The sequence below is a fragment of the Pleurodeles waltl genome, chromosome 4_2, assembly GCF_031143425.1.
Source record: "Pleurodeles waltl isolate 20211129_DDA chromosome 4_2, aPleWal1.hap1.20221129, whole genome shotgun sequence".
Taxonomy (NCBI): Eukaryota; Metazoa; Chordata; class Amphibia; order Caudata; family Salamandridae; genus Pleurodeles; species Pleurodeles waltl.
Genome location: NC_090443.1, coordinates 622,250,884 through 622,276,353, shown reverse-complemented (window position 1 = coordinate 622,276,353; position 25,470 = coordinate 622,250,884). Strand labels below are relative to the sequence as shown.

General features: G+C 45.4%; 1 protein-coding gene across 2 annotated transcripts in view; it reads right to left on the bottom strand.

Annotated features, from left to right (window-relative positions):
- The window catches only part of LOC138294197 (uricase-like), a 188,491-nt gene that overhangs the window by 5,560 nt on the left and 157,461 nt on the right, over positions 1-25,470 (bottom strand). For both annotated transcript variants that reach the window (XM_069233357.1, XM_069233356.1), the window contains exons 5-7: positions 23,528-23,714; positions 3,298-3,421; positions 134-217 (exon numbers count right to left, since the gene is read on the bottom strand). In XM_069233357.1, the coding sequence (XP_069089458.1) occupies positions 134-217; positions 3,298-3,421; positions 23,528-23,714 (395 nt within the window). The remainder of the gene's footprint in view (positions 1-133; positions 218-3,297; positions 3,422-23,527; positions 23,715-25,470) is intronic.

Sequence of the window (25,470 nt, the reverse complement as noted above, 5' to 3'; positions counted from 1 at the left end):
GTCAGGTACTCTTGTGATGCCTCTAGTTACTCATACTAGTAATGACATAATCCACACCCTGTCATCCTTGTTTTGTACCCATCAGAATAATTAGGTTGTACTTGTGATCCAAGACAAGTAATCGTGTCCTTACCTCATCGTCATTTCTCAGTCCCATCTTTGACAGATCTACGGTAAAGTAATGTTTATTTGGCAAAATGATTTCCACTTCTTCGGTCTGCAATAAGGAAAGTGTGATTAATACGCTAAATGTTTACACTATGAATGGCTGAAGTTTCTAAAAGCCTTCACAAAAGAATCTTGCAGCTGAATCTGCTACAGTTATACAAATTGCTCTAAAATTATTTTGCTTCTCTTCTACAATCGAGAGCTGGATGGCTAATCATTTGCCATTTAGCTCATAGTACAAGTCCATGACTGTATATTTCATTATTTGTTACTTCATTTGAAATATTCTTCATCAACAACGAAACAATATATCACATTTTATAGTGTCTGTTAATTAATAGCTTCCTTTCCTGTTTGCATGCTTAAGTTTTTTTTCCTGAGAATGCATTTAGAACAATTTCCCTGTAACATAGGATCATTACACACGATACCAACTAGCCAACATCAAAAGTTCATTTTGTTCTCTAAAATACTTTCCTTTTCAGAGCCGACAAATGTCATCATGGTGTTGTCTGGGCTAAATCTAACTTAGCACATTTCCATTCCTCTAGTAACTAAATACAAGCAGGCAGGGATAATATTCTGCCAAATATTACCAAAGTCTAAAATAATTCATTTAACTTGTTAAGGTATTAACCACTTGACTGCTAGAGCATTCCCTTTCTGATGCTAAGCCCTTTTTGGATGTTTGGGGGTGGATTGAGCTTAAGCCTTCCTAACTTTTTTCTTTAAAAAGTATCCATGCCTCATATTTGCCCTGTTTTTTCCAACATCCTGGGAATTTGAAAGATATCCAGGGTTTGAGGATTATCCGAGAGGGAACCAAGAAAATAGCCAAAACATAGCTAAATGTTGTTTTTCTTGGGAAAATGGGGAAACATGCTATGCATTAAAGTGTATTTTTTGCCAGCCTCCCAGTTTTCAGGAACAAGCAGAGATGTTTATCACACTGTTTGCATTTTTCCAAATGGTCCATGTTTCCTAATTTCTGTAGATTTCACCTTCTTGCAGTTTGTGGTGAAAGCAGGTATGAAGTCGTGGGTGATCAAAGAAAGGTATAAGTAGATGGCCAAAGTCGGAATTCAGCAAGGGGACATTTGTGTAGAACCCTCAAGGTTTTCCCAGAGAAAATAATTGTTGAAGTAACAAATATTGAAAATGAGTGGGAATATATATCCATTGGTGGCAATATTTTCATCTGTAATTTTATTTCACAATGGCAGATTAACAAACCAATATATTATCACATTGACCCCTTCTGGTCAGAAAAACATATTGGGTTTATTGTTTTTAAAAAAAAAACACCATACCCAGAGCTAACAACTGAGCTGCAGCAAGCAAGGCCTTGCTGAGTGGCTGAAATGTGCCATGGTGGACAAGCTGTAAATAAAAGGATGGAGTAGAAAACTGTTGAGCCCCAGGAACAGTTTTTTTTAGGAAATGGGAAGAGACTATATATATATATATACATATTTATTAAGAATAGTAAATCTACAATACCCACATATATGTTACATCTATCTATCTGTATACATATTGTTAATATAGATAGATGTAGAGTTAGGAATTGTAAATCTATACCTTGTATGTACTTCTCTTGAGACTGAGTACAAACAACCACATCAAGCCCTTCTCAGGCTTCCCGTGCATTGGATAGATTCTTGAAATGGAACCCAGCAATTGCCAATCAAATTCCAAACACCTTTTGCCCGTGCAGAGGAAATAGAACTGCCCTATGATGGGGTAAAAGTATTTCAAAGCCTTGGGCCATTTCTAGGAAACCTCACCATCAGGTGAAATAGCATTTTTTTAGAGACCACCCACGCCCCATGTTTTGACACAAGGGTCAGCACAATCACTTGTTTTCTAAAACACCCATATGGCTCCCCAAGTGACCATCCTCAGAAGCCACAAACTCAACTTCCAATGTATGCTTAGGACACACAGATGCATATCAGAAACTATGAGAATTTCTGTGGTTATAATTCTCTAGTGGAGTGCTTCACAAACATTCAACATTAGATAGGTCGTACCTGGCTTTGCCTATATGGCTAAAAAACAAAGATCAGTTTCTCCACATTGGTAACTTCACATTTCTTCTATTGAAAGGCCTGGGTCTTGTGATCCAGCATATAACACCCCTTTGTAGCCAGCCAGATTGTCACCTTTTAGTCCTAGATGTTATTTATCTTGCAAGTTATCAAACTGTTTGACAGATGTTTTAAACTCCGCATCCTTTTCGTGATCCTTGGATGTGAACTGGTTGCTCCGACTGCATTCGTATTTGCCGCCTAGTCAAAATGATGCATACTTTCTAAAGTCCAAAAATGATGTGTCTCCCTTCTGCCTTTGCGTAAAATGAACTATTCACATCTCACCAGTGCTGATGTTTCTCCACTTGCCACTTCTCAAGGAGTAAATAAAAAAATCATGGCACGCCTGCACAAAACATTACTATGTGTGCTACAGGAAAATCTATGGAGCTGATGCTTTCATGTACCCCGGCTCGAAGCTTGAGGCCAACCCCGTCCTCAAGATAAACCCTTGATTAAATAATATTTCTTCTGTACTCTTCATGGAGCAATATTTGGGTAAAATTGATGAATTTAGAAAGGTCTTCCATCTGAAAAATCTATTCCTCTGCTCCTTTGCCTCAAGACGGATTCATAAAACATCATCAATCTTGATTTCATTCTCCTACTCACATTTCACCACTCTCATTTTTTCCCCACTCCTTTGGTTCAAAGAAGTTTGACACAGCTACAAAGTAAGGGTAAGTACAATATATAAAATAGTAAGGATGGACACAACATTCACACTTAAGATTTATCCATTAGATCTTGCCATATTCAGCATTCTAATAAGCAGAAAGCAAGCTAAAAGTATGAATATGAAGAGATTCCAGGTTGATGAGGGGAGGGCTATGAGTTATATGGTAATACTGGATTAGATACACACCCAGATGAGAACATTAATAGAAATTATAAATTAAATAACCTGTGATTTATTTTGTCACGTTGCGTGGAATGAATAAGGAGTCCACATTTTAAAACAAACTGAGCATATCTGAGCGTGCATGATCTTTTCAAATACAGAATTGAAAACAAATTTGTTCCAAAAGCTACATACCTCTGGGAGTTTGCTGAGAGTCATAACTTGGATATCATATAGGGTCTTCTGCACAGAAGGCGAGTATTCTCCGCTGTCATAAGACCCTGCAAATTTATCCTTGATGATCTCAAAGACAGTTTTCCTTGCAAATGAAACAGAATTTAATTTGGCTAATCGACTCTGAGAATTATAAAAAAGGTATTTTTTACAAGTCCAAATGTTCATTACTTTGATACAGACGATATACTTAAGAAATTATATCATCTTAAAATGCTATTTCAAAGCACTCCTAAAGATGTGGTGAGTACATATTGTCTAATACTGTATTTGACGTGATACTTCATTTCTGTTGTGAATACTTTCAAACCATTTACTTAGAATCATTGTAGTTAAAAATTGATGTTCCCCAGTGAATACTATCATATTTTGGTCCCTGGCGAACAACTTAACTACATACTTTCTATTTATCAAACAATCATGGGCACTTAGTTTCAAGTTGCTATGCAAAATGCTGCGCAACTGAAGGGCAGTTGGGCAAATTCTTTAATAATATGATCCTTCGCCGAGAAAATTCAGGAACCAGATACTGATGTGGGTTTAATGAAAGTCTAATAATCTCCTTTACAGGTTTTGACTTAAGTGAGTAGTGAGTTCAAACAGACAAAACTTACTAGTAGAGTTTGATAAGGAGTCTAGTTCAGCTAGAATACATTATCCAAGTAGTGTTATTTTTATTAAAAATATAAGACTGATATTGTCATAGGTAAACATGCAAAACAACTTTAAACAGATATATGGCATCAAGATACTTGGCAGCGATCTCACAGTTAATGCAGTTGTACCACCTTTTATGCAAAAGAGGGTTGCACATGTACGAATCAGGTTTGTACCGTAAATGAGGTCTTGGTCTCAGAATTTGTTAATAAGGTAGTTTTATTATTCACACCAGTGGTTCCCAACCTTTTGACTTCTGTGGACCCCCATTTTATCAATACTGGAGCCCGGGGACCCCCACTGAATCATTATTGGAACACGGGGACCCCCAAGGAGGCATTACTGATAGCTGGGACCTAATATTATTAAATTTTTTAAGCAGCCGCGGACCCCCTGAGGAGGCTTCGCGGACCCCCAGGGGTCCCCGGCCCACAGGTTGGGAACCACTGATTCACACTATTCGGCCTTTACAGTGGGTTGTATCTTAATTCTGGTGGGCCTGGTAGGTCCTCTAAAGGGAGTTACAGGCCACATTTTAAGTACAAGTATCATCGTATCTCTGCAGACCTTGCGTCGTTCACCCTGAGACTCCATCTGGTAAAGGAGGTTAAATTACCGAAGGTCAATGAAAAATACCCCAGGGAATCAGGACTGACAGTACTAATTCCACCACTAATTCATCATGTTAAGGGGGCCCTTAGGGTCCTACATTGAATACCCATCAACTGTGACCTGAGTTGCCAAGGTCCCCATTGTTGGTAAATCGAGGGGTGGTGTTTCTGAAAAGAACTCCAGGGCACTAGCAATGAGACCAGACATATACAGAGGGACCTCTCAAATTCCCCCTATACATGTCTATTTATATGCCTTGGAAGTTCTCCAGCATGAACCTAGCTGGCCACTGTACTGGAGGCAAGTCCCTGAGGGTGGGATACACAGGGAAGTGGACAGAGGGAGGTGGTAGGGCTAGTGGGAAAAACAGTTCAGCCTATCAGAGGCAGTGTTCCTTGAAAAGGTTAGTTATCAGTTTATTCCTGACTTGTAGGAGGGTTGGTGTTATGATGGTGGAGGGGATGTTGTTCCAGATCGTGAGGGTATGGGCTGAGAAGGCTTGTTTGTTGTTTTCTCCTTCCTGTAGTGTTAAGTCTCTAATTTGGCAATGTTACAACTCCCCATTTGGTGTTAACCACCAGATATTGTTAGTTAGTTAGTTAAGTAGATAGGAGATTGGTGTAGGCTTGGTGTAGAGTTCCTTGTAAGTCATGCAGCTGATCTTAAAGATAATTTGAACTTGCAGGTGGAGGCCTTGTAGCTGGGGCGATGGGTTTGGATTTCTTGAGCTCTTTGAAGAGCTGCACTGCTCCGTGAAGAATGCCTTTTTGGGGAGAAAGGGAAGTGGTTGCTGGTATGCCATTGAGCCAAGCGTTGCATCCATCTCGGTAGAGCTGTCATAAATTATTTAATTAAATCAATGGGAATCGTAGGTAAGTGTTCACATGCTTGGCTAAATTCTGTGGCATGACCTCTCTGTAATCATATCTGTTATTGTTTAATAATACGTGAGATTCTGCAATCCCTATGTATATTGTTTTCTAAAATGTCTTTGTTAAAGGTGACTTGTGGTGAACCGAGTCGCCTATTATAAGGAACTGATTTAACTGTTCAACTGTAATAACCTATTACAGTTGAGTTCTGCTGTCACATTGCCTCCTTCTAGAGCTAGCAGCCCAGGGAAGGCAGTTAAAGTCATGAAGCATGATTGCAGCTGTTAAAAGAATAAAAACAAAAAGTCGCTCTGTTTTTCTGGCTATACAGTGTCAAGCAGAAAGGAGATATTTATTGCAACATGTTTATATTTTGCATTCCTTGGGTAATTATAGAAACTTTGACATCATTCTGCATATTTCTCACATCTACTGCACTTGCTTTTGTTAGAAAAATGGGCTTATATTAAAGTGATGGTAACAGTACAAGCAGGAGCTACTGGGCCAACTATGGGGCCTGAGGCCTTTTGTCCTGTTATCCCGGGGCCCAACCTACTTTGTGTCCTGTGCAACTGGGCCAAGTACCCTTTCAACTCTTGAATCTCAGTGGTAGCGGGGGTCAAGCAGTCAAAGGCTTTTTGAGGGAGGTAGACACAGCGGGATTCAACACAGGCTCACAACCTAAAACACATTCAGCAGCAGCAATAAATGATTGTCCAGTCAAGTATTTCTTTTTGTGGAAAAAGTAGTATTTATATACCAACGAAAAGTAAATTGTGACATTCACAAACAATACAGACAGTCTCATGAGTTCAGGGCTTATTTCACATTCACTGTAGATGGCATTCAGGATAAGCCCCACTAGTAGCTCGAGTCTCAGGAGTCCCACTCTTATTAAAGTCAAAGCTGATCCAGCACCGTAGCGCTATATGGCTGACAAGTTTCTCCGGGTCATTTGGCCTGTAAATCAATCTTACCCAAACCAGCAGGACCTGCACGACTAGAATCTCTGGGCGTTTCCCCTTTGTGGCTGCTAAAGCTACAACAACTGTCTCTGGTGAGTTCCTCACACACGTCCCTTAGGGAGCAGTGATTGGGTGTCCTTGAGTTTCTCACATGCTGTCCTGCGGAGGTTGTAGATGGGGAGGTCCTCAATGTGCCTCCAATGCTGGCAAGTTCCCTGGGATCCTCCTCACAGGTAGGGGGAGTTCAACGCTCCTGGTGCTGGTCCTCAGTTGGGCTTGGACCCGCACAGATCACCAGTGTGACCTTCTGCTCTCGAAGATGGTCTCTACCAAACCACGCTCCTTTCCTTTTTTCGATGGCCCCTCTGGCATATAGGATCACTGTCCTCACTCTGCCCACAAGTTATAGCACAATTGGCACAGGAAAAATCTTCATGGCAGTCCCACCTGGCATACCGGATCACAGACTTCATTCCACACATATGCTATGGCACGATCGGCACAGCAGTAATCTTCACAGTGGCCCTACTACTTCATTCTGCAAACCAGCCAAGGCCCACTCGGCATGGCAATACTCTCCACAGTGGCTCAACCTGGCATATGGGGAAGCCTATACTTAACGTCTGCACCTGGCCAAAAACCCTATCAGTGCAGCAATAGTCATGGCTCATTTCACAGCAAACTTCCTCTGGCTTACCTGAGTCGCCAACCTTAAGCTGCACTGGCAATAACCTCATCGGTGTAGCAGCCGTCTTCTCACGCCTCATTACCAAGATCCAATGGCCATGATCTCACACTGGACCTTGATCCTGGCAGCACTCTTCTTCACAGGGTTCACAGGTCTTGCCAAGCAGGCAAGCACTGGTGAGCCAGGCTCCAGAGGTAGGTGAGCTTTAATTCCCTGGGCGATGTCCCTTTACTCAGCTGGGAGACTGACAGGCCTTGGCCTCCAGTCCTTGTCACATGCAGAAGTTGCGCAGAGCTTCTCTTCCTCACAGTGTCTAACTGGCCACTTGTCAATTGACAATATTGGGGGTCCCTCCACTTCATACAGTCCATTTCCAACCACCATATGTTGATTTAGAGTCTGAATCTTTGATGTTTATGTTAAGGATCTGCTTCCTTTTGAAGTGTGTAGGAAGTTGGCTCTGTATGTGCTATTTCAAAGTAAGGAATAGCATGCACAGAGTCCAAGGGTTCCCCTTAGAGGTAAGATAGTGGCAAAAAGAAATAATACTAATGCTCTATTTTGTGGTAGTGTGGTCGAGCAGTAGGCTTATCCAAGGAGTAGTGTTAAGCATTTGTTGTACATACACATAGACAATAAATGAGGTACACACACTCAGAGACAAATCCAGCCAATAGGTTTTTGTATAGAAAAATATCTTTTCTTAGTTTATTTTAAGAACCACAGGTTCAAATTCTACATGTAATATCTCATTCGAAAGGTATTGCAGGTAAGTACTTTAGGAACTTCAAATCATCAAAATTGCATGTATACTTTTCCAGTTATTCACAAATAGCTGTTTTAAAAGTGGACACAGTGCAATTTTCACAGTTCCTAGGGGAGGTAAGTATTTGTTAGGTTAACCAGGTAAGTAAGACACTTACAGGGCTTAGTTCTTGGTCCAAGGTAGCCCACCGTTGGGGGTTCAGAGCAACCCCAAAGTCACCACACCAGCAGCTCAGGGCCGGTCAGGTGCAGAGTTCAAAGTGGTGCCCAAAACACATAGGCTAGCATGGAGAGAAGGGGGTGCCCCGGTTCCGGTCTGCTTGCAGGTAAGTACCCGCGTCTTCGGAGGGCAGACCAGAGGGGTTTTGTAGGACACCGGGGGGGACACAGGTCCACACAGAAATTTCACCCTCAGCAGCGCGGGGGCGGCCGGGTGCAGTGTAGAAACAGGCGTCGGGTTTGTAATGGAAGTCAATGGGAGATCTAGGGATCTCTTCAGCGCTGCAGGCAGGCAAGGGGGGGGTTCCTCGGGGAAACCTCCACTTGGTCAAGGGAGAGGGACTCCTGGGGGTCACTCCTCCAGTGAAAGTCCGGTCCTTCAGGTCCTGGGGGCTGCGGGTGCAGGGTCTCTCCCAGGTGTCGGGACTTAGGATTCAAAGAGTCGCGGTCAGGGGGAGCCTCGGGATTCCCTCTGCAGGCGGCGCTGTGGGGGCTCAGGGGGGACAGGTTTTGGTACTCACAGTATCAGAGTAGTCCTGGGGTCCCTCCTGAGGTGTTGGATCTCCACCAGCCGAGTCGGGGTCGCCGGGTGCAGTGTTGCAAGTCTCACGCTTCTTGCGGGGAGCTTGCAGGGTTCTTTAAAGCTGCTGGAAACAAAGTTGCAGCTTTTCTTGGAGCAGGTCCGCTGTCCTCGGGAGTTTCTTGTCTTTTCGAAGCAGGGGCAGTCCTCAGAGGATGTCGAGGTCGCTGGTCCCTTTGGAAGGCGTCGCTGGAGCAGGATCTTTGGAAGGCAGGAGACAGGCCGGTGAGTTTCTGGAGCCAAGGCAGTTGTCGTCTTCTGGTCTTCCGCTGCAGGGGTTTTCAGCTGGGCAGTCCTTCTTCTTGTAGTTGCAGGAATCTAATTTTCTAGGGTTCAGGGTAGCCCTTAAATACTAGATTTAAGGGCGTGTTTAGGTCTGGGGGGTTAGTAGCCAATGGCTACTAGCCCTGAGGGTGGGTACACCCTCTTTGTGCCTCCTCCCAAGGGGAGGGGGTCACAATCCTAACCCTATTGGGGGAATCCTCCATCTGCAAGATGGAGGATTTCTAAAAGTCAGAGTCACCTCAGCTCAGGACACTTTAGGGGCTGTCCTGACTGGCCAGTGACTCCTCCTTGTTTTTCTCATTATTTTCTCCGGCCTTGCCGCCAAAAGTGGGGCCTGGCCGGAGGGGGCGGGCAACTCCACTAGCTGGAGTGTCCTGCTGGGTTGGCACAAAGGAGGTGAGCCTTTGAGGCTCACCGCCAGGTGTGACAATTCCTGCCTGGGGGAGGTGTTAGCATCTCCACCCAGTGCAGGCTTTGTTACTGGCCTCAGAGTGACAAAGGCACTCTCCCCATGGGGCCAGCAACATGTCTCGGTTTGTGGCAGGCTGCTAAAACTAGTCAGCCTACACAGATAGTCGGTTAAGTTTCAGGGGGCACCTCTAAGGTGCCCTCTGGGGTGTATTTGACAATAAAATGTACACTGGCATCAGTGTGCATTTATTGTGCTGAGAAGTTTGATACCAAACTTCCCAGTTTTCAGTGTAGCCATTATGGTGCTGTGGAGTTCGTGTTTGACAAACTCCCAGACCATATACTCTTATGGCTACCCTGCACTTACAATGTCTAAGGTTTTGTTTAGACACTGTAGGGGTACCATGCTCATGCACTGGTACCCTCACCTATGGTATAGTGCACCCTGCCTTAGGGCTGTAAGGCCTGCTAGAGGGGTGTCTTACCTATACTGCATAGGCAGTGAGAGGCTGGCATGGCACCCTGAGGGGAGTGCCATGTCGACTTACTCGTTTTGTCCTCACTAGCACACACAAGCTGGCAAGCAGGGTGTCTGTGCTGAGTGAGAGGTCTCCAGGGTGGCATAAGACATGCTGCAGCCCTTAGAGACCTTCCTTGGCATCAGGGCCCTTGGTACTAGAAGTACCAGTTACAAGGGACTTATCTGGATGCCAGGGTCTGCCAATTGTGGATACAAAAGTACAGGTTAGGGAAAGAACACTGGTGCTGGGGCCTGGTTAGCAGGCCTCAGCACACTTTCAATTGTAAACATAGCATCAGCAAAGGCAAAAAGTCAGGGGGCAACCATGCCAAGGAGGCATTTCCTTACACAACCCCCCCCCAAACGAAAGAGGATGAGACTAACCTTTCCCAAGAGAGTCTTCATTTTCTAAGTGGAAGAACCTGGAAAGGCCATCTGCATTGGCATGGGCAGTCCCAGGTCTGTGTTCCACTATAAAGTCCATTCCCTGTAGGGAGATGGACCACCTCAACAGTTTAGGATTTTCACCTTTCATTTACATCAGCCATTTGAGAGGTCTGTGGTCAGTTTGAACTAGGAAGTGAGTCCCAAAGAGGTATGGTCTCAGCTTCTTCAGGGACCAAACCACAGCAAAGGCCTCCCTCTCAATGGCACTCCAACGCTGCTCCCTGGGGAGTAACCTCCTGCTAATGAAAGCAACAGGCTGGTCAAGGCCATCATCATTTGTTTGGGACAAAACTGCCCCTATCCCATGTTCAGAGGCATCAGTCTGCACAATGAACTGCTTAGAATAATCTGGAGCTTTTAGAACTGGTGCTGAGCACATTGCTTGTTTCAGGGTGTCAAAGGCCTGTTGGCATTCCACAGTCCAGTTCACTTTCTTGGGCATTTTCTTGGAGGTGAGTTCAGTGAGGGCTGTCACAATGGATCCATATCCCTTCACAAACCTCCTGTAATACCCAGTCAAGCCAAGGAATGCCCTGACTTGAGTCTGGGTTTTTGGAGCTACCCAGTCCAGAATAGTCTGGATCTTGGGTTGGAGTGGCTGAACTTGGCCTCCACCTACAAGGTGGCCCAAGTAAACCACAGTTCCCTGCCCTATCTGGCATTTGGATGCCTTGATAGAGAGGCCTGCAGATTGCAGAGCCTTCAAAACCTTCTTCAGGTGGACCAGGTGATCCTGCCAGGTGGAGCTAAAGACAGCAATATCATCAAGATAAGCTGTGCTAAAGGACTCCAAGCAAGCAAGGACTTGATTCACCAACCTTTGGAAGGTGGCAGGGGCATTCTTTAAACCAAAGGGCATAACAGTAAACTGATAATGCCCATCAGGTGTGGAGAATGCTGTCTTTTCTTTTGCTCCAGGTGCCATTTTTATTTGCCAGTACCCTGCTGTCAAGTCAAAGGTACTTAGAAATTTGGCAGCACCTAATTTATCAATGAGCTCATCAGCTCTTGGAATTGGATGGGCATCTGTCTTGGTGACAGAATTGAGCCCTCTGTAGTCCACACAAAACCTCATCTCTTTCTTTCCATCTTTGGTGTGAGGTTTGGGGACTAAGACCACTGGGCTAGCCCAGGGGCTGTCAGAGCGCTCAATTACTCCCAATTCCAGCATCTTGTGGACTTCCACCTTGATGCTTTCTTTAACATGGTCAGATTGTCTAAAGATTTTGTTCTTGACAGGCATGCTGTCTCCTGTGTCCACATCATGGGTACACAGGTGTGTCTGACCAGGGGTTAAGGAGAAAAGTTCAGGAAACTGTTGTAGGACTCTCCTACAATCAGCTTGCTGTTGGCCAGAGAGGGTGTCTGAGTAGATCACTCCATCTACTGTGCCATCTTTTGGGTCTGATGACAGAAGATCAGGGAGAGGTTCACTCTCTGCCTCCTGATCCTCATCTGTTACCATCAACAGATTCACATCAGCCCTGTCATGGAAGAGCTTAAGGCGGTTCACATGGATCACCCTCTTGGGGCTCCTGCTTGTGCCCAGGTCCACCAGGTAGGTGACCTGACTCTTCCTTTCTAGTATTGGGTAAGGGCCACTCCATTTGTCCTGGAGTGCCCTGGGAGCCACAGGCTCCAGAACCCAGACTTTCTGCCCTGGTTGGAACTCCACCAGTGCAGCCTTTTGGTCATACCAAAACTTCTGGAGCTGTTGGCTGGCCTCAAGGTTTTTGGTTGCCTTTTCCATGTACTCTGCCATTCTAGAGCGAAGGCCAAGTACATAGTCCACTATGTCTTGCTTAGGCTCATGGAGAGGTCTCTCCCAGCCTTCTTTAACAAGAGCAAGTGGTCCTCTTACAGGATGACCAAACAGAAGTTCAAAGGGTGAGAATCCTACTCCCTTCTGTGGCACCTCTCTGTAAGCGAAAAGCAGACATGGCAAGAGGACATCCCATCTCCTTTTGAGTTTTTCTGGGAGCCCCATGATCATGCCTTTTAATGTCTTGTTGAATCTCTCAACCAAGCCATTAGTTTGTGGATGGTATGGTGTAGTGAATTTATAAGTCACCCCACACTCATTCCACATGTGCTTTAGGTATGCTGACATGAAGTTGGTACCTCTGTCAGACACCACCTCCTTAGGGAAACCCACTCTGGTAAAGATACCAATGAGGGCCTTGGCTACTGCAGGGGCAGTAGTCGACCTAAGGGGAATAGCTTCAGGATACCTGGTAGCATGATCCACTACTACCAGGATATACATATTTCCTGAGGCTGTGGGAGGTTCCAGTGGACCAACTATGTCCACACCCACTCTTTCAAAGGGAACCCCCACCACTGGAAGTGGAATGAGGGGGGCCTTTGGATGCCCACCTGTCTTACCACTGGCTTGACAGGTGGGGCAGGAGAGGCAAAACTCCTTAACCATGTTGGACATATTGGGCCAGTAGAAGTGGTTGACTAACCTCTCCCACGTCTTGGTTTGTCCCAAATGTCCAGCAAGGGGAATGTCATGGGCCAATGTTAGGATGAACTTCCTGAACAGCTGAGGCACTACCACTCTCCTAGTGGCACCAGGTTTGGGGTCTCTGGCCTCAGTGTACAGGAGTCCATCTTCCCAATAGACCCTATGCGTTCCATTTTTCTTGCCTTTGGACTCTTCAGCAGCTTGCTGCCTAAGGCCTTCAAGAGAGGGACAGGTTTCTTGTCCCTTACACAGCTCCTCCCTTGAGGGTCCCCCTGGGCCTAAGAGCTCAACCTGATAAGGTTCAAGCTCCAAAGGCTCAGTTCCCTCAGAGGGCAGAACTTCTTCCTGAGAAGAGAGGTTCCCTTTCTTTTGCTGTGTTGCAGTTGGTTTCCCAACTGACTTTCCTTTCCTCTTGGTAGGCTGGGCCATTCTTCCAGACTCCAGCTCTACTTGTTCACCCTGTGCCTTACACTGTGCTCTTGTTTTCACACACACCAGTTCAGGGATACCCAGCATTGCTGCATGGGTTTTTAGTTCTACCTCAGCCCATGCTGAGGACTCCAGGTCATTTCCAAGCAGACAGTCCACTGGGATATTTGAGGAGACCACCACCTGTTTCAGGCCATTGACCCCTCCCCATTCTAAAGTAACCATTGCCATGGGATGTACTTTTCTCTGATTGTCAGCGTTGGTGACTGTGTAAGTTTTTCCAGTCAGGTATTGGCCAGGGGAAACCAGTTTCTCTGTCACCATGGTGACTCTGGCACCTGTATCCCTCAGGCCCTCTACACTTGTCCCATTAATAAAGAGCTGCTGCCTGTATTTTTGCATGTTAGGCGGCCAGGCAGCTAGTGTGGCTAAATCCACCCCACCCTCAGAGACTAGAGTAGCTTCAGTGTGGACCCTGATTTGCTCTGGGCACACTGTTGATCCCACTTGGAGACTAGCCATTCCAGTGTTACCTGGATTGGAGTTTGGAGTGGAACTTTTCTTGGGACAGGCCTTGTCTCCAGTTTGGTGTCCAGACTGACTACAGTTTCGACACCAGGCCTTTTTGGGATCAAAGTTTTTACCCTTGTACCCATTGTTTTGTGAAGAGGCTCTGGGCCCACCCTCCTGTGCAGGTTTTTGGGGGCCTGTAGAAGACTCTTTACTATTTTTAGTTTTGGTTGTCTCATCACCCTTCCCCTGGGGAGTCTTTGTGACCCCTTTCTTTTGGTCACCCCCTGTTGAAGTCTTGGACACCCTTGTCTTGACCCAATGGTCCGCCTTCTTTCCCAATTCTTGGGGAGAAATTGGTCCTAGGTCTACCAGATGCTGATGCAGTTTATCATTGAAACAATTACTTAACAGGTGTTCTTTCACAAATAAATTGTACAGCCCATCATAATTACTTACACCACTGCCTTGAATCCAACCATCTAGTGTTTTCACTGAGTAGTCAACAAAGTCAACCCAGGTCTGGCTCGAGGATTTTTGAGCCCCCCTGAACCTAATCCTGTACTCCTCAGTGGAGAATCCAAAGCCCTCAATCAGGGTACCCTTCATGAGGTCATAAGATTCTGCATCTTTTCCAGAGAGTGTGAGGAGTCTATCCCTACACTTTCCAGTGAACATTTCCCAAAGGAGAGCACCCCAGTGAGATCTGTTCACTTTTCTGGTTACACAAGCCCTCTCAAAAGCTGTGAACCACTTGGTGATGTCATCACCATCTTCAAATTTTGTCACATTCCCTTTGGGGATTTTTAACATGTCAGGAGAATCTCTGACCCTATTTATATTGCTGCCACCATTGATGGGTCCTAGGCCCATCTCTTGTCTTTCCCTTTCTATGGCTAGGAGCTGTCTCTCTAAAGCCAATCTTCTGGCCATCCTGGCTAACAGGAGGTCATCTTCACTGAGAGCATCCTCAGTGATTTCAGAAATGTGGGACCCTCCTGTGAGGGACTCACTATTTCTGACTAACACAGTTGGAGACAGGACTTGAGGGGTCCTGTTCTCCCTATTTAGGACTGGAGGAGGGACATTGGCCTCCAAGTCACTAATTTCTTCCTCTGTGATGTCATCATCAGAGGGGTTGGCTTTTTCAAACTCTGCCAACAGCTCCTGGAGCTGAATTTTGGTAGGTCTGGAGCCAATGGTTATTTTCTTTATATTACAGAGAGACCTTAGCTCCCTCATCTTAAGATGGAGGTAAGGTGTGGTGTCGAGTTCCACCACCTGCATCTCTGTATCAGACATTATTCTGCTAAGAGTTGGAATATTTTTTAAAGAATCTAAAACTGTTTCTAGAATCTAATTTCAAACTTTTAACAAACTTTTAAACTCTAAAAGACAATGCTAAACAGGGACTTAACACACAAGGCCCTAGCAGGACTTTTAAGAATTTAGAAAAATTTCAAATTGCAAAAATGAATTTCTAATGACAATTTTGGAATTTGTCGTGTGATCAGGTATTGGCTGAGTAGTCCAGCAAATGCAAAGTCTTGTACCCCACCGCTGATCCACCAATGTAGGAAGTTGGCTCTGTATGTGCTATTTCAAAGTAAGGAATAGCATGCACAGAGTCCAAGGGTTCCCCTTAGAGGTAAGATAGTGGCAAAAAGAGATAATACTAATGCTCTATTTTGTGGTAGTGTGGTCGAGCAGTAGGCTTATCCAAGGAGTAGTGTTAAGCATTTGTTGTACATACACATAGACAATAAATGAGGTACACACACTCAGAGACAAATCCAGCCAATAGGTTTTTGTATAGAAAAATATCTTTTCTTAGTTTATTTTAAGAACCACAGGTTCAAATTCTACATGTAATATCTCATTCGAAAGGTATTGCAGGTAAGTACTTTAGGAACTTCAAATCATCAAAATTGCATGTATACTTTTCCAGTTATTCACAAATAGCTGTTTTAAAAGTGGACACAGTGCAATTTTCACAGTTCCTAGGGGAGGTAAGTATTTGTTAGGTTAACCAGGTAAGTAAGACACTTACAGGGCTTAGTTCTTGGTCCAAGGTAGCCCACCGTTGGGGGTTCAGAGCAACCCCAAAGTCACCACACCAGCAGCTCAGGGCCGGTCAGGTGCAGAGTTCAAAGTGGTGCCCAAAACACATAGGCTAGCATGGAGAGAAGGGGGTGCCCCGGTTCCGGTCTGCTTGCAGGTAAGTACCCGCGTCTTCGGAGGGCAGACCAGAGGGGTTTTGTAGGACACCGGGGGGGACACAGGTCCACACAGAAATTTCACCCTCAGCAGCGCGGGGGCGGCCGGGTGCAGTGTAGAAACAGGCGTCGGGTTTGTAATGGAAGTCAATGGGAGATCTAGGGATCTCTTCAGCGCTGCAGGCAGGCAAGGGGGGGGTTCCTCGGGGAAACCTCCACTTGGTCAAGGGAGAGGGACTCCTGGGGGTCACTCCTCCAGTGAAAGTCCGGTCCTTCAGGTCCTGGGGGCTGCGGGTGCAGGGTCTCTCCCAGGTGTCGGGACTTAGGATTCAAAGAGTCGCGGTCAGGGGGAGCCTCGGGATTCCCTCTGCAGGCGGCGCTGTGGGGGCTCAGGGGGGACAGGTTTTGGTACTCACAGTATCAGAGTAGTCCTGGGGTCCCTCCTGAGGTGTTGGATCTCCACCAGCCGAGTCGGGGTCGCCGGGTGCAGTGTTGCAAGTCTCACGCTTCTTGCGGGGAGCTTGCAGGGTTCTTTAAAGCTGCTGGAAACAAAGTTGCAGCTTTTCTTGGAGCAGGTCCGCTGTCCTCGGGAGTTTCTTGTCTTTTCGAAGCAGGGGCAGTCCTCAGAGGATGTCGAGGTCGCTGGTCCCTTTGGAAGGCGTCGCTGGAGCAGGATCTTTGGAAGGCAGGAGACAGGCCGGTGAGTTTCTGGAGCCAAGGCAGTTGTCGTCTTCCGCTGCAGGGGTTTTCAGCTGGGCAGTCCTTCTTCTTGTAGTTGCAGGAATCTAATTTTCTAGGGTTCAGGGTAGCCCTTAAATACTAGATTTAAGGGCGTGTTTAGGTCTGGGGGGTTAGTAGCCAATGGCTACTAGCCCTGAGGGTGGGTACACCCTCTTTGTGCCTCCTCCCAAGGGGAGGGGGTCACAATCCTAACCCTATTGGGGGAATCCTCCATCTGCAAGATGGAGGATTTCTAAAAGTCAGAGTCACCTCAGCTCAGGACACCTTAGGGGCTGTCCTGACTGGCCAGTGACTCCTCCTTGTTTTTCTCATTATTTTCTCCGGCCTTGCCGCCAAAAGTGGGGCCTGGCCGGAGGGGGCGGGCAACTCCACTAGCTGGAGTGTCCTGCTGGGTTGGCACAAAGGAGGTGAGCCTTTGAGGCTCACCGCCAGGTGTGACAATTCCTGCCTGGGGGAGGTGTTAGCATCTCCACCCAGTGCAGGCTTTGTTACTGGCCTCAGAGTGACAAAGGCACTCTCCCCATGGGGCCAGCAACATGTCTCGGTTTGTGGCAGGCTGCTAAAACTAGTCAGCCTACACAGATAGTCGGTTAAGTTTCAGGGGGCACCTCTAAGGTGCCCTCTGGGGTGTATTTGACAATAAAATGTACACTGGCATCAGTGTGCATTTATTGTGCTGAGAAGTTTGATACCAAACTTCCCAGTTTTCAGTGTAGCCATTATGGTGCTGTGGAGTTCGTGTTTGACAAACTCCCAGACCATATACTCTTATGGCTACCCTGCACTTACAATGTCTAAGGTTTTGTTTAGACACTGTAGGGGTACCATGCTCATGCACTGGTACCCTCACCTATGGTATAGTGCACCCTGCCTTAGGGCTGTAAGGCCTGCTAGAGGGGTGTCTTACCTATACTGCATAGGCAGTGAGAGGCTGGCATGGCACCCTGAGGGGAGTGCCATGTCGACTTACTCGTTTTGTCCTCACTAGCACACACAAGCTGGCAAGCAGGGTGTCTGTGCTGAGTGAGAGGTCTCCAGGGTGGCATAAGACATGCTGCAGCCCTTAGAGACCTTCCTTGGCATCAGGGCCCTTGGTACTAGAAGTACCAGTTACAAGGGACTTATCTGGATGCCAGGGTCTGCCAATTGTGGATACAAAAGTACAGGTTAGGGAAAGAACACTGGTGCTGGGGCCTGGTTAGCAGGCCTCAGCACACTTTCAATTGTAAACATAGCATCAGCAAAGGCAAAAAGTCAGGGGGCAACCATGCCAAGGAGGCATTTCCTTACAAAGTGTCCTTTCCTTTGCCCTGCCCTTCCACCAGAAAGCAGTATGTCACAGCAAGAGCGACTCTGTTAGAAATGGGGTTTCTGGTTGGCTAGGGTATGCACCTCAGCCAGGCAGAACTTCCCCACTCTAGTCAGGGCTAGGGAGTTACATGTCCAAGATAACCCCTGCTCACCCCCTTGGTAGCTTGGCACGAGCAGTCAGGCTTAACCTGGAGGCAATGTGTAAAGCATTTGCACAACACACAACACACGTGACGCAAAAGGTACACCACAAAGTAAACACAACACTGAGCTATGTAAAAATAAGCTGTATTGCACAAAACATAATTAGACCAACATTACACGTGAATAATACCCTGCTACCTTAGCAGTTGTCAGAATGTTACACAAGTTACTAATACTCTGCAGGAATATGCAGTTGTCACATTAGAACACGCAATTACTCAGGATTCTGCAACATAAGCAGTAGTCAGGAATTATAGTAAAAGGTATATGCACTTGTCATGAACAATTCCTAAATACCCATTAAAGGAACATTAGAGAATATACCACAAGTCATATAAATACATATCAGCCAGACATGCCCATAAAAGGAAGAATAGCACATATATGTATAAACAGTGAACAGGTAGGAAACCTAAAACATCTAAAAGTCTGTATTAGGCTCCTAGAGCCTATATTTGAAGAGGCACTTCCAGTGCCTAAAGATGAGCACGGAGGCCCCCGGCGCTCATGTGCGCAAAACGGGGGCCTACATCGTGGTGGGGGGCCTGCCTCGGCCTCCTCACACCCTGTCCGTGGGGTGAGGGCCGGGCGTGGCCCAGCAACAATTATAGGGCAAAGGCGGGAAGGGACCTCCGGTGAGGTCTCCCTTCCCGATTCCGGCTGAAGAAAAATGCCAGCGTGAAGAAAAAGGAGCGTCCTGCCCCTGGGGCAGAGACCGGAGAAGGGGCGCTCCACGCGCCTTCCCCGTGTCCTGCTGGATGATCCTGGTGAGCTCGGACCCCTCCGGGTGCCCGAGGTGACACTTGCTCGCACCCGAAGAAGTGCGTGAAGGGTTGGAAGCTGTTCTCGGCCGCCGGGACGCTTCCACGGAAAGAGGAGGTGGCTGGTGCCCCGGGGGCGCTAGTGGGAGTGGACCGTGCCCCGGGGGTGCCGTTAGGAGCACGCCTGATCCAGTTGGTGTATCTTCGTGCCCTGGGGGCACTTGGATTAGTGCGGACCTCGAGCTAATGAGAGTCCAGCCACCCGGGCTGCGGTTGTGATTCGGGGGGACGAAAATAAAGCGCATTTTACCAATCGCTAAGGGAAAAATCGGTAACTGGGTAGGAGAGAGCGCTTGCCCCAAGAGCTAAGGTCAAATCCCCAACCTGGGCTGCGGCGGTGATTTCTTCTGCAATAAAGAGCGCACTTTTTCCAAGCACTTTGTCAGGGTCTACAGGAACCTTTTTGCAGGAGGCAGGGGCCACAGCACCCTGCCCCTGGGAACAGGTAGGGCAGGAAAAAGCACAGGGATAGTGGGCCCAACTACTGGCCAGCACAAAAGGGGTGCAAATAGTGGCAGTTCCTCCTAGTGACCAGGCAGGTCATAGGTCAGCACAACAGCAGCAGTCAAGGTGGTTTCCTGGTGAGTCCATGCATCAGCGTTCTGTGTCCAGTTTCAAGTTCCAAGAGTGTTCAAGTAGTGGGGAAAATTCCCCTGTACTTATAGTCAGTTCTTACAGTGTTTTACAATGGTAGGGAGAGGAAGTTCCAGCCAGTTACAACTGGTTCTGGGAGTGCCCCCTCTCTCCTTTCAGTACAGGCTCCAAACATCAGTGGGGGGTTAACAACCCTATTATGTGAGGCCAGGGCACAGTCTTTACAAATGTAGGTGTGCCCCGCCTCTCCCTTCTCTCAGCCCAGGAAGGCTTTACAATATGTAGATGCACCTCTGTGTCACCTCCACCCTCCCTGTGTTCAGGCTGTCTGAGAAGTATGCACAAAGCCCCAACTGTCAGTCTGCCCAGACGTTGATTGGAGACAAGCTGCAAAACACCAAAGTCATAAGCACAGATAAATGCGCACTTTCTAGAAGTGGCATTTCTGTGATAGTAATAAAAAATACACCTACACCAGTAAGCAGCATTTCTAACCACTATCACAACCATACCAAACATGCCTACGCTACCCTCATAAATCAGACAATACCCCTTACACATAAGGCAGGGCATTTCCAATGCAATCCTATGAGGAGGCAGCACTTACAGTAGTGAGACACCAAGTTAGGCTGTTTGTCACTACCAGGACAGGCCATGCTACATGGCACATGTCCTTCCTTCTACATACATGGCACCCCACCCTAGGGCATACCTTAGGGGTGACTTACATGTAGTAAAAGAGGAGTTCTGGGCCTGGCAAGTAAATTTAGATGCCAGGTCCCTGTGGCAGGAAACTGCGCACACAGGCTCTGCGCTACCAGGCCTTAGATAGGTTTGAGAGGCTACTTCAGTGGGTGGCACAAGCAGCGCTGCAGGCCCACTAGTAGCATTTAATTTACAGGCCCTGGGTATAGGGATACCACTGTACAAGGGACTTATAGGTAAATTAAATATGCCAATCAGGTATAATCCAATCATACCAAATTTGTAAGAGAGAGCACATGCACTGTAGCACTGGTTAGCAGGGAAAAAGTGCTCAGAGTCAAAACGTCAGCCAACAAAGGTCAGAAAAATAAGGAGGCAAAAAGCAAAAAGTCTACGGAATGACCCTGTAAAAGGGCCAGGTCCAACAGGCTCCAAATCTGATAGCACCACAACACAGGTCAAGGGAATGACTAGAGGTTCACACCTGGATGCCAGCCACAGTGATAAGTGTATCAAAATGTTACTCTAGGGCAGTGGTTCCCAACCTTTTGACTCCTGAGGACCCCCAATGAATCATTACTGGAAGCCGGGGACCCCCAGCAATTTGTACGATTTAATTTTCATACATTAAAACAGTAATTCGCAAAAAATATACCAAGTACACACCAAACAAATACTCAAATTAATAAAGATAAAATTATTTTATATTTAAAAAATATGCAAAAATCGAAACATTTTTTGGAAAGGTTGGCACTGCATCTCGGCAACTACCTTTTCAATGTTTGGTTTTATTTAGGAAAGGTGAATCCTCAGGTCAGATTCTACATTTCCGGAGCGATTTCTGTTTTTTACATAAATAAGTGAAGGGTAAAGGAAGTAAGCCATAAGGGCCTCTCATCTCTCCCTAGCCTCTCTGTCACATGTACTTCATCTGTTTTATAGCACCTCTCATACCATTGAAGGGTGTAAGGGGACTACAAGGTGTAAGATTCACATGTCATCCACACTGGTAGGCATTTTCTAAGAGTGATTGGTCTGGAGAAGCACAAACGTAGGATTCAGAGCACAGCACAGGTTGGGAACCACTGCTCTAGGGCCTTAGTCCTAGTCTTTATGATTGTCTTTTCAGACCAATCTCCTTCCTGAGATGTGCCCAGGCCCCTTTTCAGTGACTTCTCTTTGAATCAAAGAATACTTTTTGAATTATACTGCCTCTTCCTTGATCTAGCGTGTCACACCTACCTCACAGGCATGTATCAATTCACACATCTCTCTGGGGGACTCCTCTACCTCTTCCTGTTCCTCGAGTTAGCCCTGGGGTTCCCTGGAACTCAGAATCTTCCAAGTTTTGTACCCTTTACAGAAACACATACACCCAGCACATGCACATAACACACATGCACAGCACTGTACCTCCCAGGTATTGCACCATTCCAGACACACATACACCCAGCACCTGTATATCACACAAGCACTGTACAACACTACAAACTAAACTGATGTACTACAAGGGTGAGTTACGCACACAGCAGCAAAACATATGTATGTACCTCACTCCAGTGTCACAAGTTAAAAGGCCAGTTCCCTCCTACTGATCACTACAAGGTATGCTGCCACCACTGCACTTGTTCTGCTTTACTCCTAGCAAAGGCAGCAGCCTTTCACCACTGTGAGGGTAGCGTCTTGGTCACTCCTCCCAGTCCAAAAAGAGTCCCAAACTGTGAGACACGCTTATATCATGGTGCACACACAATTTGTGTTCCTCCATGACAGCAAAAATCAGCACCAGGGTGTCAGACCTCATTATATACGTGGCATTCATGGCAGGGGTGTACGTCATCACCATGTGAGGGACTTTTCCATCCCAATGCTGACTATAATATCTTTTTCAAACACTTTCTAACAATTTTTTTATGTGTTTAATTTTGCACTAGAGATTCTGTTTTAGATCTTCATGTTTGAAAACTAGGGCCCTCATTATGAGTTTGGTGGGCGGCGGAGGCAATCTCGTCCTGCCATCACGCCACCTGTGCGGCCAGAACACCGCCGGCCCTATTAGGAGTTGACCGCAAGGCCGGTGGGCGGAAACAGTGTTTTCACCTGCCGGCCCTGCGGTGAACAGGGCCTTAATATTGAGGCTGGCTCATAATCGAGCCGACGCCAATGTGGCAGTGCGGCGGGTGCAGCAGCACCTGTCACGCTTTTCACTGCCCGTAATTCGGGCCCCTGCACTGGCCGTAATTCACACTTTTCCCTGCCCGTAATTCGGGCCCCTGCACTCCCCATGCCAACTGCTGTCCATGGGGCCCCCAGACCCCCTCTCTGCCAGCCTTTGCATGGGATTGTCCGAACACAACGGTGACTCTGGAGGGTCATAATGAGGCCCTAGGTCTCTCTTTCATATGCCTCAACAATTTAAGTGGTTTGTGTGAATGGTGATGGTGTGACTATGTATTATAAGGACTAAAGTAGTCCTTTTGTACAGTATAAGAATATTGCAAGTCCAGGAGTTCCATAATCGTATAAAGGAACTCAGCCTTCAGCCTTATTCCTCTATTTATGAAACACATTGTGACTTGTAATATCCTTATAATGTATGGCAGGGTACTTTATCCAATATATGATGTCTCTATTCAGAAACAGGATTATGTAGTAAGTCTTTGTAGACTTTGAAATATAAAATGCTGGAAGGACTTTGCCACGTTTCAAACTATTGACCTTCCGTTTACATTTAATTTAATCTGTGAGCACTCGACTTTCAGAGTGATCTTACTGTAATGAGCCATATTTATATATCTATTATTTATTAGTGTACTTTATTAAAAATTACAGGTTTTAAATACTTACCACATACAACATTCTTAGATCCTTTGTCTTCGAGAATAGTGCTTAAGTAGAGATAAGCAACAAAGACTTACCCCGGTTCCCTCTGGATTAATATATATATATGAATTGTTTTAAAAGAGGGTTTGACAAACATCTAACAATAACCCGCATGTTGTAATTGGTCAACTTCAGGCTGAAGAGCTAAACAACAGCATTTGTTATGTACGAAGGATAGATACTAAGATGAGCGATAACATTTCTGCTCAAAAGCTGACACTTATTATATGTGTTGTGAGATGTTAAAAAACCCATGGAACAGATTTAGTATATGAAATATACATACCATGAACCTTCAAAATCTATCCCACGAGATCTGTTATATTTCCAGGTGCAGTTAACAACTGTAGAAAACACTCGATCCTTCATCTCTGGAAGTGTTGTAAAGCGGTCCTTAATGAAGCCTTCAAATCCAGATTGTGTTGTCTTCAAAAGCCTCATTTCTTTAATTCCTGCATGAAGGACCGGCGGCTCTAAAACACAAGAAGAAGGCAGTTTCATATGTTATGTGTTTTTTATTTTTGAAATTTTGAATAGTACCACACTGTCAAATAAGATGCCTGCAGACTCTTGTGGACTATACAACAATGATACTAGACAGCTCTATCGCACTCTTGTAAGATCCCTCCAGGTTTCGAACCTGTCTGTAACTACTGATTTTGGCTTCATCCAGGCATGTTTCTGGTTGACCTCTTCCCTTTAAATTTCTCTCACGTCTGTAACTCTTCATTTTAGTCTCATCCAGGCATGGTTCAGGTCTGACTGCTGTCAGGGCTGTTTGTTGTGTTTCATCACAGAGTATATCACGCTTTCTGCAGTTGTGTGAATGTAAATTGACTTACATGATAGTAAACGACTGCCGCCATATGAATCAGAGTTAGGGCCTGGTTTACAGAAACATGGCAAATGTACTCTTCTTTGTAATGGCAGTAATGTCCACTGCCTTATTTCTTGCTAGCCTTGGTGAGTTAGTGGACCAATTAATTCACACCAGGAATATGTGTTTGACTTTATGGTCACAGGTTCTAGCCTATGCGGCTCCATGCAGCCTTTCATCGTACAGGGGGTGACAAAAGTGCGCCTTTGAATTGGTAAAAACATGTTTTCAGTGGCAGTTATTACATGTGCACTTTACTAATACATACATTGTCAGGTAGATTACTGAAGCAATGCTCATGACTTGCCAAAGGGTTGTGAGAGTAAAAACTAAATTTTGTGATTCTAGAACCTGGGGATTTAGCAGCAACAACTCAATTTTAGTATATTTGGGCTTCAATTTACAAGATGTAATTTCGAACCCAATATCATTTGACGTTTGCAAAGGGGATCCAAATATAATATAGGTCTAACATCTGGTATGTAACAAACCAACAAAGACTGTGAAAGATACCTAAAGATCATAAAAACATTATGTTAAATATGAAGGCAAATTCATTGTAATCATTTATTTTAAATGTAGACTCAAACACAAAATGCTACACACTAGTAATGTAATTATAAATTAAATATTTAATTAACTTAAGTATATATTATATGTAAGTTTTTGTACAGTTTATTAAAAAATAATTCCTACCTAACGTTTCTTTATATATTAGTAAGTATTAAACGTGATCTACAGAATTAATTACTGTATTTCTAATGAATATTAGATTAGTGTTTAAATTTAAAAAGTTTATAAAATGTGTTAAAATGAAAAATATGTTTAATTTTTAGATAATTGCTTTAACATTAAATTATCTTTATTTATACATGTAACTATTTTAAATAATGTAATTTAATATTATTCCCTATGGAGTTCAATTTGAAGTCCCTGCGTCCATTATTTTTTGTGGGAGGGTGTTCCACTATCAGTGTTTGGCCATGTGGGTTGCTAGACTTACTACTGCTCCTTTTGGTAGTGTTAGCTTACACATGTATGTTTATCTCCACCCCCATTTTCAGGGGGTGTAGACATGTAATTCTACACTTTGGAGGAATTTTACACCCAGAAAAAGTGGCTTGCCAAAAGTAGTAAAGTTACTTAAAAGTGTAAGAACAAAATTACCCGTATAAATTACTCAAGTGTAACTTACCTTTGTAAATAAGCCCCTAGGATTCAAAGTCCTTTCAGATGCTTCAGTTACTATAGGAGTGTTGGTTGGATTAGGTGTAGGTTTAATCACTCAAGCATCTAGAGAGCCTGTAAGACTGACATGTAAAGTGGGTGTCAGTTTTCAAGTTTGTTAGCCA